General features: G+C 41.2%; 2 protein-coding genes across 5 annotated transcripts in view; one reads left to right on the plus strand and one right to left on the minus strand.

The window, feature by feature from the left end:
• Nucleotides 1-433, minus strand: part of AFG2A (AAA ATPase AFG2A) — a 407,705-nt gene extending 407,272 nt beyond the window's left edge. Inside the window, exon 1 of one of the 2 annotated variants that reach the window (XM_075615740.1) lies at nucleotides 1-433. In XM_075615740.1, the coding sequence (XP_075471855.1) occupies nucleotides 1-181 (181 nt within the window). In that variant the 5' untranslated portion in view covers nucleotides 182-433. The other variant, XM_075615729.1, reaches the window with a different exon arrangement.
• The window catches only part of NUDT6 (nudix hydrolase 6), a 27,852-nt gene continuing 13,042 nt past the window's right edge, over nucleotides 57-14,866 (plus strand). Inside the window, exons 1-2 of one of the 3 annotated variants that reach the window (XM_075615805.1) lie at nucleotides 57-368; nucleotides 3,236-3,439. In XM_075615805.1, coding sequence (XP_075471920.1) covers nucleotides 3,295-3,439 — 145 coding nt within the window. In that variant the 5' untranslated portion in view covers nucleotides 57-368; nucleotides 3,236-3,294. Of the gene's footprint in view, nucleotides 369-685; nucleotides 973-3,235; nucleotides 3,440-14,866 lie in introns of those variants that run through there. The other 2 variants (XM_075615785.1, XM_075615795.1) reach the window with 2 other exon arrangements.

Here is a 14,866-nt window from a genome sequence, read left to right on the forward strand (position 1 = left end):
CTTTATGTAAGAAGTCGGTCACTTTACACACAGATGAGCTGCTGCCGATCTGATTGCTGCTCTCGCGGTCAGTCCCGGGCAGTGCCGCGCGGGGCTCCGGGCAGGGGGAGCTCCCCGGGAGCGGGGCGCAGGGGGGGCTCCCCGGGAGCTGGCCTCTCCCCTTCCTCTTGGATGAGGACATGCTGCGATGAGCCCGGCGCTCACACACACACGTGGGTAGATCAGGCGTGCTCTGCCGGCAGCACAACAACTTCCCCAGCCAGAGGGGAAAGGGCGCAGGTGGCCCTGGCCACCGAACTTATTAGAAGAGCAACAGCAGCAGGAAAGACTCCAGCTAGAAGACGCGAGGCTGCGTTACGATAATTACGGTAAGGAAGCAGGGTCCTGTGTATTCATGGGCAAGCCTGTTCCGTGCTGCGAAGCTGGGGCGGCCATCTTTGAGTGTGGCAAAAAATAAATCACAACTTGGCAAACAGCATTGTAACGTGCATTGATAGGGGGATCTGAAACCCGCTGCAGATCCCACCTCACTCTTCAAAAGAACAAGCAGCACGTCCACTGACCCCTTCAATGCCAGAGCAGCCAGCAGCGTACCGAGGCTGCATTGCTTATAGCAGTGCAAATCGTGCCCTTAACACTGATGGCGGCTATGTCAGTGCATGACGCCTGCGCGCCGTGGCGCGTGACAGCAGCATGTCCCCGCGTTCCCCGGCGGGATGCTGCTGCTGTGCCGGGGAGGCTCGCGCTGCTGGGTGCGGGGTTCTAGACTCGCTGCTGCGCACTGTGCCGGGGCGCGGGGCGGGGCTCTCAGGTTAGAGCACAGCGGGGAAGGAGGGGGAGCAGCTCGGTGCCCCAGTCCCTCCCATTCAGGATCCCGGCCACAGGGGAAGCTGGACAAGTTCGGGGGAGTCACGGTCCGCCTGCACCCCGCACAAAGCCTGGGCGAAGCCGGCTTCAGGAGCTGGTTACAGGGCAAGTGTTGCATGCTCCGCCGAGGCTGTGTCATCAGACTGAAACATGTCTTATTTCACACAATTCGCACACTTAAGTGCCAAAGCGTCTTTGCTCACTCAGCAGGGCAGCTATACCGAACTTCTCCATTTGAAATAAATAAATACAAAATATTTACAAACTATTGTTTGTCATTTCCACTGTAATCCCATACTTTCATGTGAAATCCTAGGCCGCGTCCCCGCTTGCGCTAATATATATTATAATCTCCAAAACAAAAGAGGAAAAGAACAACCAAATAAGCACTCGCATGTACCAAAAAAATTCCTTTTTCCCCATTTTTTAAATACCGGATTGAAGAAGAGGGTCTACGGAGCTGAACCACATTCATTTCAGCTCAGATGACCCCCTGCTTCCAGAGATGCTTACCTCCATAGTGGGGGCCAGTAGCCACTCCAGGGTTCACTATATGGCTTCTTTTCAAAGCTCCCAGGCCCTGTGGGCCAATAAGAATCTGTGATGTTATCCGGTGCAACTTCCTATTTGCCCATGTGACCGGGGGATTTAAACTGCAGAACAAGACCTGCCCCAACATGCGTTTCGCCACAGCAAGCCCCCGGAAGAACCTGTGACGAAACGCGTTGGGGCTGGTCTTGTTCGTATCCTCTCTGACCCGGATGATGCATGCCATAGCAAACTTCATCACAAACAACTGACTTTACTTATTGATGCTGCCTAAGGTCTACCTCATGCTCTCTGTACCTGCGGTGGGATCGTTGGCTTTTTTATTGTGTTTTACTGGTTTACATATCAGTACAAGTTATAGTACATCTGTGCATATCTGCCCAGGTAGTGTCTTTTTATGCTTAGCTAGTAGTATTATACCTCCGGTTTGTTGACTGGGCGGTGCAGGTATTGTGAATTAATTCACAAAGACCTCACTTTTTGGATGAGGTATATGTCTAGATTTTCAGGTTGTTTATAAAGGAGTTGTTTTTCTGTATCAATATTATCCATCCTATAGGTATTATATTCATAGTCCTCTGTGTCCTTGAGATGTTGGTTTAAATATAAGTTTTTTTATTTGTTTAATAATTTGTATTTTTTGGTATTCCTAGAGTGCTTATTTGGGGGTTCCTTTTTTGTTTGTTTTTTTTTGTTTGTTTTTTTGCTGTAATAGTATATGCCCAACAGCACCATCAGTTAATATTGTGGACATTGATATTAGTCCTATATCAAATTGTAATCTCTGATTATTAGGTACTGTAATTATTTGTTTCCTGAGTGGTTTCCTCTCTTGTTGGATGTGTGTGTTTTATATCTTTGGCCCTGATAATACATTTTTTTTAAAAATTATATATATATATATAATTTTTTTGAATGTAATATCAGGGACAAAGATATAAAACACTTAGGAGCCAGCCAGATCGTGTTGTTAGGGGGCAGGGGGGGGGGGGAGAGGGGTAGAGATGGGTGGGTGGAATTGCAACGACCCCTTTTCCCCTCCAGTCGGTGACTTTGCATCTGTAACAAACACTCTCTCTCACACACACTCCTCCCCCTGCCACAATGTGCATTGAGAGCAGAGACGGGCACAGTGTAGGACGGCTTTGACTAGCTTCGCCCCCAAACCTCACGCGGTCTCTGCCTCCTACCGTCCGATCCTTCCAGAGCTGAGCGGTTGTGACTTGTCCTGTCAATCTGCTGGTCCCAGCGCTCCAGATGCGACTTTGATGTCGATGGGGAAAGCTGCTGCCAGTTCAGCGGTGATTGACAGGTCCATCATCACCAATCACAGCACAAGCGCATGATGGGGGGATTTTAGGCGCTGCCCGAAATGTTTCCTTGTGTGTGTGTGTGTGTGTGTGTGTGTGTGTCTGTCTGTCTGTCTGTCTGTCTCTGTCTGTCTGTCTGTCAAAGTGGTTCAGAAATCAACATTTTGTTTCTCTTAAGTGAGGTTCTAAAGAACTAAAACTTTTGATTCCTGAATAAACCACCAAAATGTTGCATACTAGTCCCGAAGTGCCTGCTTCTTTGTGTGCGTGCGCGGGTTTTAGGGCCTTATTTTATATTGTCTGAAGGAGCCGTTCTAAATTCCCATTGAAGTTGATGGGAATTTTCAGCTGAAAACCAGGCGGCAGCTTCGGATTGTATAGAAATACCCCCGTATTTTCGCAACTATTTAGCCCACTTCGAGAAGAATGATTTCAATGCACTATTTACCTGCAAGTATCAGCCAATATTGCACAGGAAATTAATTTCTGGCATTTTCCAATCATTTTAGACTCTATCAAGGAATGGAAGGCAGGTGGCAGAATAGCAGTGTGGCTGCATATTCCAATCATGCAAAGCAGGCTCATAGCCACAGCCGCTGCTGAAGGATTCACATTTCATCATGCAGAATATGACTCCTCCACACTTACGCTTTGGTTAAAGGACGAACCAAACAAGTTGCCTGCATATGCCACACACCAAGTAGGAGTTGCAGGTTAGTTCAAAGAATTACTGTTATATTTTCGACTTATGTAAATGTAACGATGTTTTCTGTTCTCTCCCCCCCCCCCCCCCCCCCCCCAATCGCAGATAGGGGCCATTACAGGGTGTGTGTGGTGCATATACCTGCTGGTAACAAGAGGGCTGAGTCGTCTGCGATGACTTTGGGACACAAGGACAGGCTTCTGCAGTCCATACCCCAGATAATACTTCGCAGTGCAGAGCCTCCATCTCCCACGGTAGAACTTGTACTCTTCCCCCAGTTAGATCACACACCAGGCCGGAAGGTTTATTGCAAACAGGAACGGTTTATTACTGCACACTTTGCAGTAACACAGCAGCTACGCAGCAGTCGTCTGCCAGATACAGTCTCCTTAGATCAGCTCTCACTGGAGATGGTACCTGGACCGTCACTACAGGCCAAGGGCACCCGCAGCCATCCTAACTCTTCCCCACCTCCCTAGCTGAGGCAGAGGTATAGTCACACTCACTCCTCCCCGAAGGGAAGAACACATGGGAAGGCCCCAATCTCAGGCTCCCAAATGTGTGACCTGCCTTTCTCAGAGGGAAGGAACAACCTAACTTTTTAGGGTGGTGTCCGCCTTTAAGTACAGCCAGAAGACGGGCACCCCGTTATCAAAGCTACAACAGGATGTACCACCCCCTGCTGTCACTCAAGTGTAGCACCAAAGGTGAAGGGCGAAACCCCATGATAACTACTGGCAAGTCCAAAAAAGATGATGGAGCACTGCCTATAGAATAAAAGGGCTGGAGGCAGATTGAAAAAAGGTAAAAATGCTTTATTGTAGATGCATAGTAGCCATTGCTACAAAACTGGGTCCTCTAACGCGTTTCACGCCTTCGTGGCGCTTTGTTTCTTTGACAAATGGCTCTTTGACAAGTAGCAATGGCTACTATGCATCTACAATAAAGCATTTTTAACTTTTTTCAATCAGCCTCCAGCCCTTTTATTCTATAGGCAGTGCTCCATCATCTTTTTTGGATTTATACATTGATTCTATGGACGGAGGCAAGCCACTTCTACCAGGACTACCAAAGACAGAAAAATGGTGAGTTATTTATATTCCATTCAATTAGTATTGTATGCAGTCAGGCTACTGATTGCTCTAGCCTAGGGACAGAGGACTATTACTCCAATAGTGGGTGTGGGGTGGGTTCTCTTCATTGGGAATTCATTCCAACATCCACAGTGGGTTTTGTCCTGTCATTGGAGTCCCTAACTATGGCTGTTTCATGAGCTCGATGCCTGTCAATTGCGCATACTACTCTATAAAGGATATATAAGTGCCTGGATTCTTAAAGCTATATTGCAACCGTTATCCTGGACATTGGCAGCACCTTCTTGGGATTTACTTCCCACTTCTACAATATTAACTACTGGCAAGGCCTGCTTATACCAGGACTTACTGCCAGGAGAAGGGCAGATTAGTAGTCAGGGGTGACCCTGCTACATAAATATGATTAAAATCCAATGGTTGAGTTAGCTCATGTTTGCCCTGATTTACACAATTAGGCCTAAAGCCCCAGCAAGAAAAATCTTATGTTTTGGGGTATATTATGCAGCTATATACTTGTGTTCCAGTAAATAGCGTCCCTATGAGACCTTCCTGGTGATTACATGACTACAAAGTCACTGAAACATGCCACGTTTTCCCAGCAACTTTTAGTATGCCCCTGGTCAACTGTACCTTCCAGTTTATGAGCCTTAACCATTAACAAAGCTAACAGAGTCCAACTTTACAATGCAAATGTGCCCAAATCGTGTGACAATGTTAGATGTTATTGCATTTTGCTAAGCATGTAAAGGTAAATGGTAGAATTGGACACAAAATGTAAAAATCAAATAAATAATTATATTTGTCAACAAGCAAAAATGTTAAAAAAAAAAAAAAAAAACAGGGTGTTTGTGAACAAAAAGATCCTTCAACCGGCATAACCACAAAAACAAAAAATACCCATGAACATCTTGATTAGAAAAATGCTCATTAGAGGTTTATTGAGGTCTGTAAAGGACAATTAAAATACAATTTACCAGAGGCTTTCAAATCTGCTTCCTGTCTAAGTTCCTTCAAGACTTCGGCTGTTTCTTATTCTAAGCATGTTTGTAACTGTAACTTGTAATGTTGTCAACTTTATTTGTACCCAAGACATACTTGAAAACGAGCGGTAACAGTCAATGTATTTTTTTTCCTGGTAAAATATTTTGTAAATAAAATTAAAATACGTTTGCAAAACAGTCTCATATCTGAAAATCCAGAGATTACATCATTTTTAACTGTAGTAAAATCCGTGCATTATGGTATTAATCCAGTGTTACATTTGAGGCCATAATGCATAGATTTTTCCTCAGATGAAAGAAACACTGCACCACAATATAGTGGTTTTACTATACATCATCTGTGTTCAATTCTGGAGACTATATCTCCAGAAAGACGTAAATAAATTGGAAATGGTGCATGATCTACAGCACTGGTTCCCAAACTTTTTTACATTGTGCACCCCCTGTTAGAAAGTATTTCTTCCACAAACCCCACTTAATAAATCTTATTGCCTACTCATCCGACTGTTGCTAACAAAACTGTTTGACCACTCCCAGGGAATATAGTGTCCTGAGCTCATTTGGGCAACATACGCTTAATAAGGCCTCCAAAAGCACCTTAGTGTATGCAGACAACATGGGTGCTAACACAGTAAATTATAGCCGGAGCTTCCAAAGTCACTCCCCACAATGCCTTGCTGCTGTAGATGCAATGCATAGCAAGGAGTGACTTCGGAAGCTCCTGCTGTAATTGACAGCTTTAGCACCCATGCTAAGTTTAGGTCCTTACTAAGTGCGCAGTCCCCACACACGGGCTCAGGAACCCATTTTCTTTTTGAGGGGCAGACAACCCCCTTGGAGACATTTTGCAAACCCTAACCCCCAGTTGGGAATCGCTGATCTGCAGCATAAAACCACATGACCTTAATATGTACAGCTTAGAAGAGGATAGAAGGGAGAGGGGGGATATGGTAGAAACGTTCAGGTGTATAAAAGGATTCAACAAAGTGCAGAAGGGGAGCACATTTCAGAGAAAGAGAAGTGCTAGAACAGGAGGCCGTACTGTGAGGCTGGAGGGTGACCGGCGAAGGGGAACTGTGAGGAAGTACTTCTTCATGGAAAGAGTGAGGGATTCATGGAACAGCCTCCCAAATGGTGTGATAGAGACTAATACAGGCAGGGAATTTCTACAAGCTTGGGATAGACATAAGGCTATATCCTAAATACAAAAGAAAGTAAAGGATAAAATAGTGTCTGAGGTTTTACAGCAGATAGGAAAATGGGCAGACTAGGTGGGCCAAGTGGCTCTTATCTTCCGTGAAGCACAAATACTGTGTTAAACGTTAGAAACTTTTGGTTTTAAGGCAAGGGCGGTTGATTTTTATTTTATAGTCCACATGAGACTAAAAAGAGGATGTGGTGACCTTTATGCATTTTTAATCCAGTACGTCTGGCTTTACAATCCTAATCACTGTACAATTGGCGTAAATGAAGTGTTAACCCTATTTTTAACCTCATGCACTTCCATTGCAGTAATACATGATTTGGCTGTATGGCAGATCTAGACCATTGCTTCTCAAACTCTCCATGTTATTTACTAACCATGACATTTTTCTACACGTTCACATTTGCCTGTCAGTTCCTTTGATAATAAGTTCCAAAATGCACAATAAACCTGAGTCACTGCTGATATTACTGCCAGGGCAGATTTCTAGATCAATCTGAGCCAAATCCACATGGATACTGTCCATCCAGACGTGTGTTATCTTATTGCCTGTGTTATCTAAGAAAAGGCTACACGGGAAGACACCGGTGAAGCCCAGCTATTGATATAAAAAGGTCTCGGTCACTGGTTTGAGCACATACTGTATTAAGAATAAGCTTCACAAACGTGCTCATGTCTGCTTTAGTACAGAAGCCTTATCTAATAACTTTCAAGCAGTTGATTCGGTCAGACATGAAATTAGAAGACTGCTCCCACCACAACCAGACGTGATGAACTGGAGTAAAATGCAGTCTTGGCACAGTACTAGTGGGGAGTTTTTAGTCTACATTCTTCTCTAAAACCAGGAAATAGTTTCCCCCATTTTCAGGGCTTAGTGTAGGAAACTGAATGCCTCCTCAAGGCAGGACTTTATTGGGACCAGGCTGCTCTTATGATAACTGCAGTCAGCTAGATCCAGGAGAGCATTTCCCATAAATATTACATTTCTTTGACTTTTTATGGATTTCCCCAAATTTGTTGTATAACCTGAAAACGTTGTATTTTGATCATGTCTGTAGCTCTCAGCTCCCTCATTTCTTCCCACTGCAGACACGAATTGTTGATTTTGCAGCCACGTGAACACTGAGTTATCAAAAAAAAATCTCAAATCTTTAGTTTTAAGAAATAAAGTGTCAACGATGAGGCTTCCGGTTTGAATTTACAGCCTGCATTGTTTGAACCGAGTTCAGGTTCATGTGAGCCAGCTATTGTAGCCACATTGCAATGCTTGCATCATGGATAGTGCACATATGTTAATTAGGGAAATCTGGAAAAAACTGGTCTGTTGGTAGCTCTTAAAGACCGAGCTTCAACACTGGAGTGGTGATAAATAGTAGACTGCATGTGTCTTTGTGGAGGAATATAATTTGGTATGAATAACCTAAATCCCACAAAAAGTATTTTCATGACATTTGCATTTCACTACCCAGAATCCTTTTGTGCAGTTTCGTAACATGACAATGGAGTGCATGAAGCAGGTCTGGGGACCCATAGAAGATGGGCAGAGGCACTCTTTGCATGAATTACTGTAGAATTATGCAGGTAGCAAGTTCTTTATTATGCAGGCTGAGTTATAATATTGCTGAGCTTACAGCTACCACCTCCATATAGCCTGACCAGCTGCTTTTCTATTTGATATATTCACCAAAGGAAAACACTACTTCATACATCTCTTGTGGTATCACTAAAGTCAAGTTATTTTTTGATGGCTACAGGCTTACGGGGGTTATTCATTAAACTTCAATAGTGCCGATCGTGTCGCTATCACAAGGAAACACCTGCATTGATCAGCCCTATTGAAGTTTTCACTTTTTCATTTTTCTTTAGTGTCTTTGAGATACAGTATGTGTATCATTGTCTATATGTTTCTTTCTCGTTTACTCTCTCATTTATTTCATCCAGCTGCCCCTTGGACTATTATGTCAGTGACTGAAAGAACTCGACTTAGCATGTTTGTTTGTAATTGCTTTTTTTTTTTTAACACAATTAAGGTTTAATACAGCCCAATACATCACCTAAACAATAAACTGCAATGTATATGTGTACATGTCATAGTCCTTGACAAGTTGCTACGCTGTGATGCGCGGTATTACACCCTGCTGTTGACTTGAATGTCAGTTCCCCCGCATCACAGCTTAGTGAATCCCAGCCACTGTGCTTTACTTGGGGGCATCTCATAAAACTTTCCTTCAGTCTGGTAAGTGAAGCAAGATGTGGCAGCAGTTAGTCACGTTGTTGCATTGTTTGACCAGCAGAGGGCAGTGAAAGGGGAAATGATGGATTTAGTTATCAGTAGACATGTTGGAACATGTTTTTTCCGGTGATTACACAAACCCCAGACTTGGTTTTTTTCCCCATTAAAAAGAGGCCTCAAGAATTTGGATGACAATAACTCCTCTTTTGAAAACGTACGAGTGTTATTGCATGCGGCTCTTGTTTAGATGTTGAGGAAATTAAGTTTAATGAAAGAGAAATTGTGTGCCCTTTGGAATATTTGTCCGTTAAACGTGGTTGTTTTGATTGGAAAAGTCAGAAAAAAAGTGTCTTGTTTTGATTTTCGATTCATTAAAAAGAGAACAGACCAAAAAGGTCTTCACAAAATGTAATGTAGGTAGGTGTACTGGTAGTAACATCAGTTACCTAGGCATTTATGAACAGATTTTGGTGTGGTGTATTTCTCTTTATAATAAGCAAGCGATGTCTTGTTCTTCATAGTAATAATAATAATAACTTTCATATAGCGCTTTTCTCCGCAAAGCACATCACATTTACTGTATAGTCGTGGTACGCAGCACATAGGAATTTTTACAAGCACGGTTCCCCTAAATTGCACTAATAATAAATTATGTAAAACAAAAAATATCTCTTTAACTCATTTAGTTTTCCTATGGGTTATGAATAATGAAATCAGTCTTCTAAATCTGTTTTAAGTAGGATGTTTATCTCTTCCATACATGCAATCTAAAAAAAATTATATTAAGCAAATGGAGCTGTAGAATAATACCTAATGAAATAATTCCATCCATGGTAGGTCTTCATTGGTTATCTCATCTGGGTGGTCATAATATGGAAAAGTATTCTCATTTTGGAAAATAGTTTTTGATTATCCACAACAAACGGAGGTTTCTTATTTTTTTTTTAACATTATATTCTTTTCTGTAACGCATGGTTGACAAATGTCATATTTATATCAGATTTTGTTTCTTGTTTAGTTTGAGCCTGCTGCATTTTTTATATGGATTAACCCTTTGGGAGCCAGAGGGCCACAGGCACCAGCATGCCACGACCCCCACTGTACACCACGTTCACATCACCACGGTGGCACTGGTTACAGAAACCGAATCTTGCGTGTCAGATAACGTTCTGCGCTCCACAGATGCACGCAATGTGATCTCCCCTGGAAAACCAGCTAAAGAACGTCTGTGACGTAGCCACTGGAATGCCAGACTCCATGATGTAATGGACACGTCATGAGCCACTCAAAGAGTTAATGTTAGGTTTTCCTATTATGTTACTTGTTTCCTATATAATACAATCATTTGCCGGTTCTCCAAACATTAGTTGGAACAGGAACGAAGAATTTCTTTTTCAGGAGTTGATTTCTTGAAACTTGTTAATTCCGAGAATACCCAATTACTAACAGTTTCAAGATAGCAACTCCTGAAAAATAAATTCTTTGTTCCTGTTCCAACTAATGTTTGGAGAAATGCCTGATATAGTTATCAAAATGTGAGTGCAATACTTACTTACCCTGAATGATTGATTTAAATATTTAAGATGTTTTCCTTTCCCCAAACTTGTGCCCAGATCAGTCTGTTCCTGTATCCCGTTTCTTGGCACATGTGGGGTTGAGTACCTTGTGGCAGCATTTTTAGGGACAGACCAGCACTTTATTGGATGAGCACCTCCCTTACACCATTATATAACGAACTAATGAAATTTGTTTTTTGATGCGTTATTTGTTCCATTATTATTTTTTATTTAGGTCTCTCCCTAAAAATGCTGCCACAGGTAGTGTTTGCATAGATCTATTTATCAGAGATCTCTGCTTACACGTCTATTTACCAACCTTATCTCTCCTGGTTGATACAACTGGTCGCTTTACCACAAAATACTAGCAGTAATCAGATACCATTGATTGCTGACAATACACTAGGGATAATAATACAATCCATAGTGTATTGCATATATGTGGTTACACACTTTTTAGGTGTAAGTGCACTAACCAGCAACTATTATCAGCTGCAGGCAATTCAATCCTGCCTTTTAGTCATTCCTTAAGCGTGGTGCATAATTCCTATATAGACCTCACCATGCACAGTGGATAAAGTTTACACACTGTGCTAAGCTATTCTTGTGATCCAGGGTTTTATTACTCCTATTGGATCAATTATGCGTTATTTAATTGATCATTTTAAAACCCAGTATTTTATCGTTTGCTCCTAATAAAAATTAATATTTGAATTCATTCATTAATCACCCAGTTAGTGATAGAGTGCTATTAAATTGGGGTTCTTGTCCTCTACAGCTGTTGCATATATAAATACTTACTACATTAAAAAAATATATTATTAAACTCTTAATGCCCTTTTTAATATTTTTTTTTTTCTTTGACATCCTTTGATCTCTCAGCAGGTTTTAGCCCACCTCAACAGTGCAAGATCTTTGTAACACTTTCCTGTTTGTGATAATTTGGTGCCAATATTCCCAGCAGTTTAAGCTGTAACAATAGATAATGCTACCTTAGTAATATATGCTACCGTAGTAATATACGGATACATTGTAGCTGCTGAGTTACCTGACTGAAGCAGCCATTATGTTAGTCACACCATAAGGATTCTGACACTTTTTTCTAACAGGAGCACCAAACTATTGGCAGCTTAGGTAAGAATGTAGAATTATACATTGTCACATGTTTTACCTATACAAATAGCAACAAAAAAGGGAGGAATGTCGTATCGCTGCTTTCATGTCTTTGTTTGTAATTTAATTAATATGTGTAATAAATCATACCGACAAATTCAGACCTTAGAAATTATACATTATTTGGGATTATATGTAATTGCTTTGTATATACTGTCTGAGTGGTTCTCAAACCTCTCTTCAGGAATCACTTGTCACTGCAGGATTAATTATTACGTTTGCAAACACAGGTATGCGCCTACATTTGTATAGGTGTAGGATATTAATGGCCCCAAAAACTTGGCCTGGCAGGTCCTTCAAATGATTTGACAACTACTGTTGTATAAAAAAAAAAATGCTAAAACAAATACAAGGCATAATTGTGGTTCATTATTTCCTAAGGGTTGCCAATTGTATTGTATTGTATGTCTTTATTTATATAGCGCCATTAGTGTACATAGCGCTTCACAGTAGTAATACATGTGGTAATCAAATAAATAACAGATAATATAAATAACAGATCATGGGAATAAGTGCTTTAGACATAAAAGTAACATTTCGGAAGAGGAGTCCCTGCCCCGAGGAGCTTACAGTCTAATTGGTAGGTAGGGAGAACGTACAGAGACAGTAGGAGGGAGTTCTGGTAAGTGCGTCTGCAGGGGGCCAAGCATTATGTATCGTGTTTAGAATATCCACAGTGCTATTCATATGCTTCTTTAAGCAGGTGGGTCTTAAAGGTGGATAGAGAGGGTGCTAGTCGGGTACTGAGGGGAAGGGCATTCCAGAGGTGTGGGGCAGTCAGTGAAAAAGGTTTAAGGCGGGAGAGGGCTTTAGATACAAAGGGGGTAGAAAGAAGACATCCTTGAGAAGAACGCAAGAGTCTGGATGGTGCATACCGAGAAATTAGGGATGAGATGTAAGGAGGGGCAGAAGAATGTAAAGCTTTAAAAGTGAGGAGAAGAATGGAATGTGAGATGCGGGATTTGATCGGAAGCCAGGAGAGGGATTTCATGAGGGGAGATGCTGAGACAGATCTGGGAAAGAGTAGAGTGATTCTGGCAGCAGCAATAACCTTTTGCTATAGTTTTTATTTGTAATTGCCGTAAACCATATTGCTGTAAAAATAAAGTGCGTTCATTTCTTGTGTTTATGTATTTATATCTGTGTCTGCTGCTTTCATATACATATGTTACAAATGGGAATGAGCCATTTGTTTGGGATCAATAAAGGTGCTGTGACTGTAAGCACAACAGTCACGCCTTGTACAGTCCATAGTTAATAACAAGAGAACACTTCATTTGATGTCTTACTGGCTTAATAAAGTTGGCAAATATTTTATAGCATATAAAAATGTCACATTCACACATTCATATGTCTACAACCCTGCCCTTCCCCATTATCTCTTAGCATACAGTGCTTCCACTACATTTTCCCATAAAATATTTGATCAAATTTGCTTATAAGGGAGTTTGTAGCATCCGTGCGATGGCTGTCATTGCGCAAAAGGGCACGATGAGGGTTTGAGTGACTGAATGACTCCCTGAAGTGTGAAGGACCAAAGGCGTGAGTGCCTGTACCATTTAAATCTGATGAGAATAAGGCATGGATTGCTGCATTGCTTCTTTATACCTTCATTGCAAACCAATAGCCCTGTTTTCTTTTAATTAACATCCCAAATCAATTTCCATGACTTCAAATCTGCAGAGTGTTGTTTGCAGTGGAAACTTGCTCTTGGTATATTTTTCCTTGAGGAAGCGGGCGTTATCCACATCTCGAGAACAAACTTTCATTGTCCATCGGGTTCAAGGTTACATGAGAAATGTAATGGGATATTATTTGTGACTATGGAAGAAGTACAGTGAAGTATAGTTCAGTAACTAGCAATTCATCATACACTAACATAAGAAACCACTAGCTTTATCATTTTGCTGGTAACATCTCTTATAAAGGACCGTGTAACAGAGGTATAGTAACTAGTGACCCCTCACTGTGTAGTTCTTCCCAGTGACTTTGTACCACAATATGCAGCATTCTCGTTCAGAAAGTGAAGCGCCTGCACTGACATAAGCACTCTACAAATAGATGCTGGAAAAAGTTGTTCCCCTTGTACACTTTCCTGTTTAAATAGGATATAAACAATATAGCACAACCTCTGACATCACTGATTAGATTGCATATTTCTGATTACATTGAAAGCTATGAATTTGCACTATAGTTTGTTTAGGAAGTCTGGTAAAAACAGATGCAGTGCTTGTATGTTACTGTGGATTCCTGACCGCTTCCTTCACTGCACAGTCCGTGTAAATAAAAAGAAACCATTGAAGGGACAAATTAGCCTGATGCTAAACATTCTAAACAATGAAAAGGGAATGATGCATAATATCAAGAAGACTGTATTTGTCTAGCAATGTTTACTGAGCATGTATATAGTGTTTATAATAACCATTAAATAGACTGCCGCTGCATTCTGCCTAATTTGCTGTTGGCAGAAAGTTCAAGGGAGCCCTAAAATACATGTTTTCAGCGAGCTTCAGCAAAAGTCCTCTTTAAAATACAGGACCTATAAGGAATAATTTGGTACATTAATGGTGCATGCATTTTTATGTGGCGGTGTAAAGAAAGTATCATTAGCACCTACTTTGGAACAGTTTTGATTAGGTAGACGAGTAGGCAGCTTTGTATAAAATCACCAGCATGGATAGGAAAGGAAAGTCCTTGTTTGCACCAGTTACCAGTATTAGACAGCCAGGACTACGAAAAATCCAACTTTCCTAAGCAAAAATCATATGCAACGGCAGATCAGGATTAAACACTGTACAGGCAGTCCTCGTTTTACAACACTTCATTTTACAACGAATGGCTTATCCAACGCTATGCAATGTATACCCATGTTCATTTTTACAACACCAAAACAAACGACTTATCCAACGCTCTTACGACGCTTTGCAAGTAGTTTATGTGTATATAATATATATATTATACTATATAATATATAATATTTTTATATTATGTTATATTATATATATAAATATATATAATACAGTATATACACTATAATTTGTGTGTGCTGCATATCTTATTGTCTGGGTAAAATATTTTGTGTATTTTAGCATTAAAAATGCCTTCAGGAACGGAACCTTTCATTTAAACACTGTTCCTATGGGAAACCGTGTTTCGCTTTACAACGATTTGCTATC

This window comes from Ascaphus truei, chromosome 1 (assembly GCF_040206685.1).
Source record: "Ascaphus truei isolate aAscTru1 chromosome 1, aAscTru1.hap1, whole genome shotgun sequence".
NCBI lineage: Eukaryota > Metazoa > Chordata > Amphibia > Anura > Ascaphidae > Ascaphus > Ascaphus truei.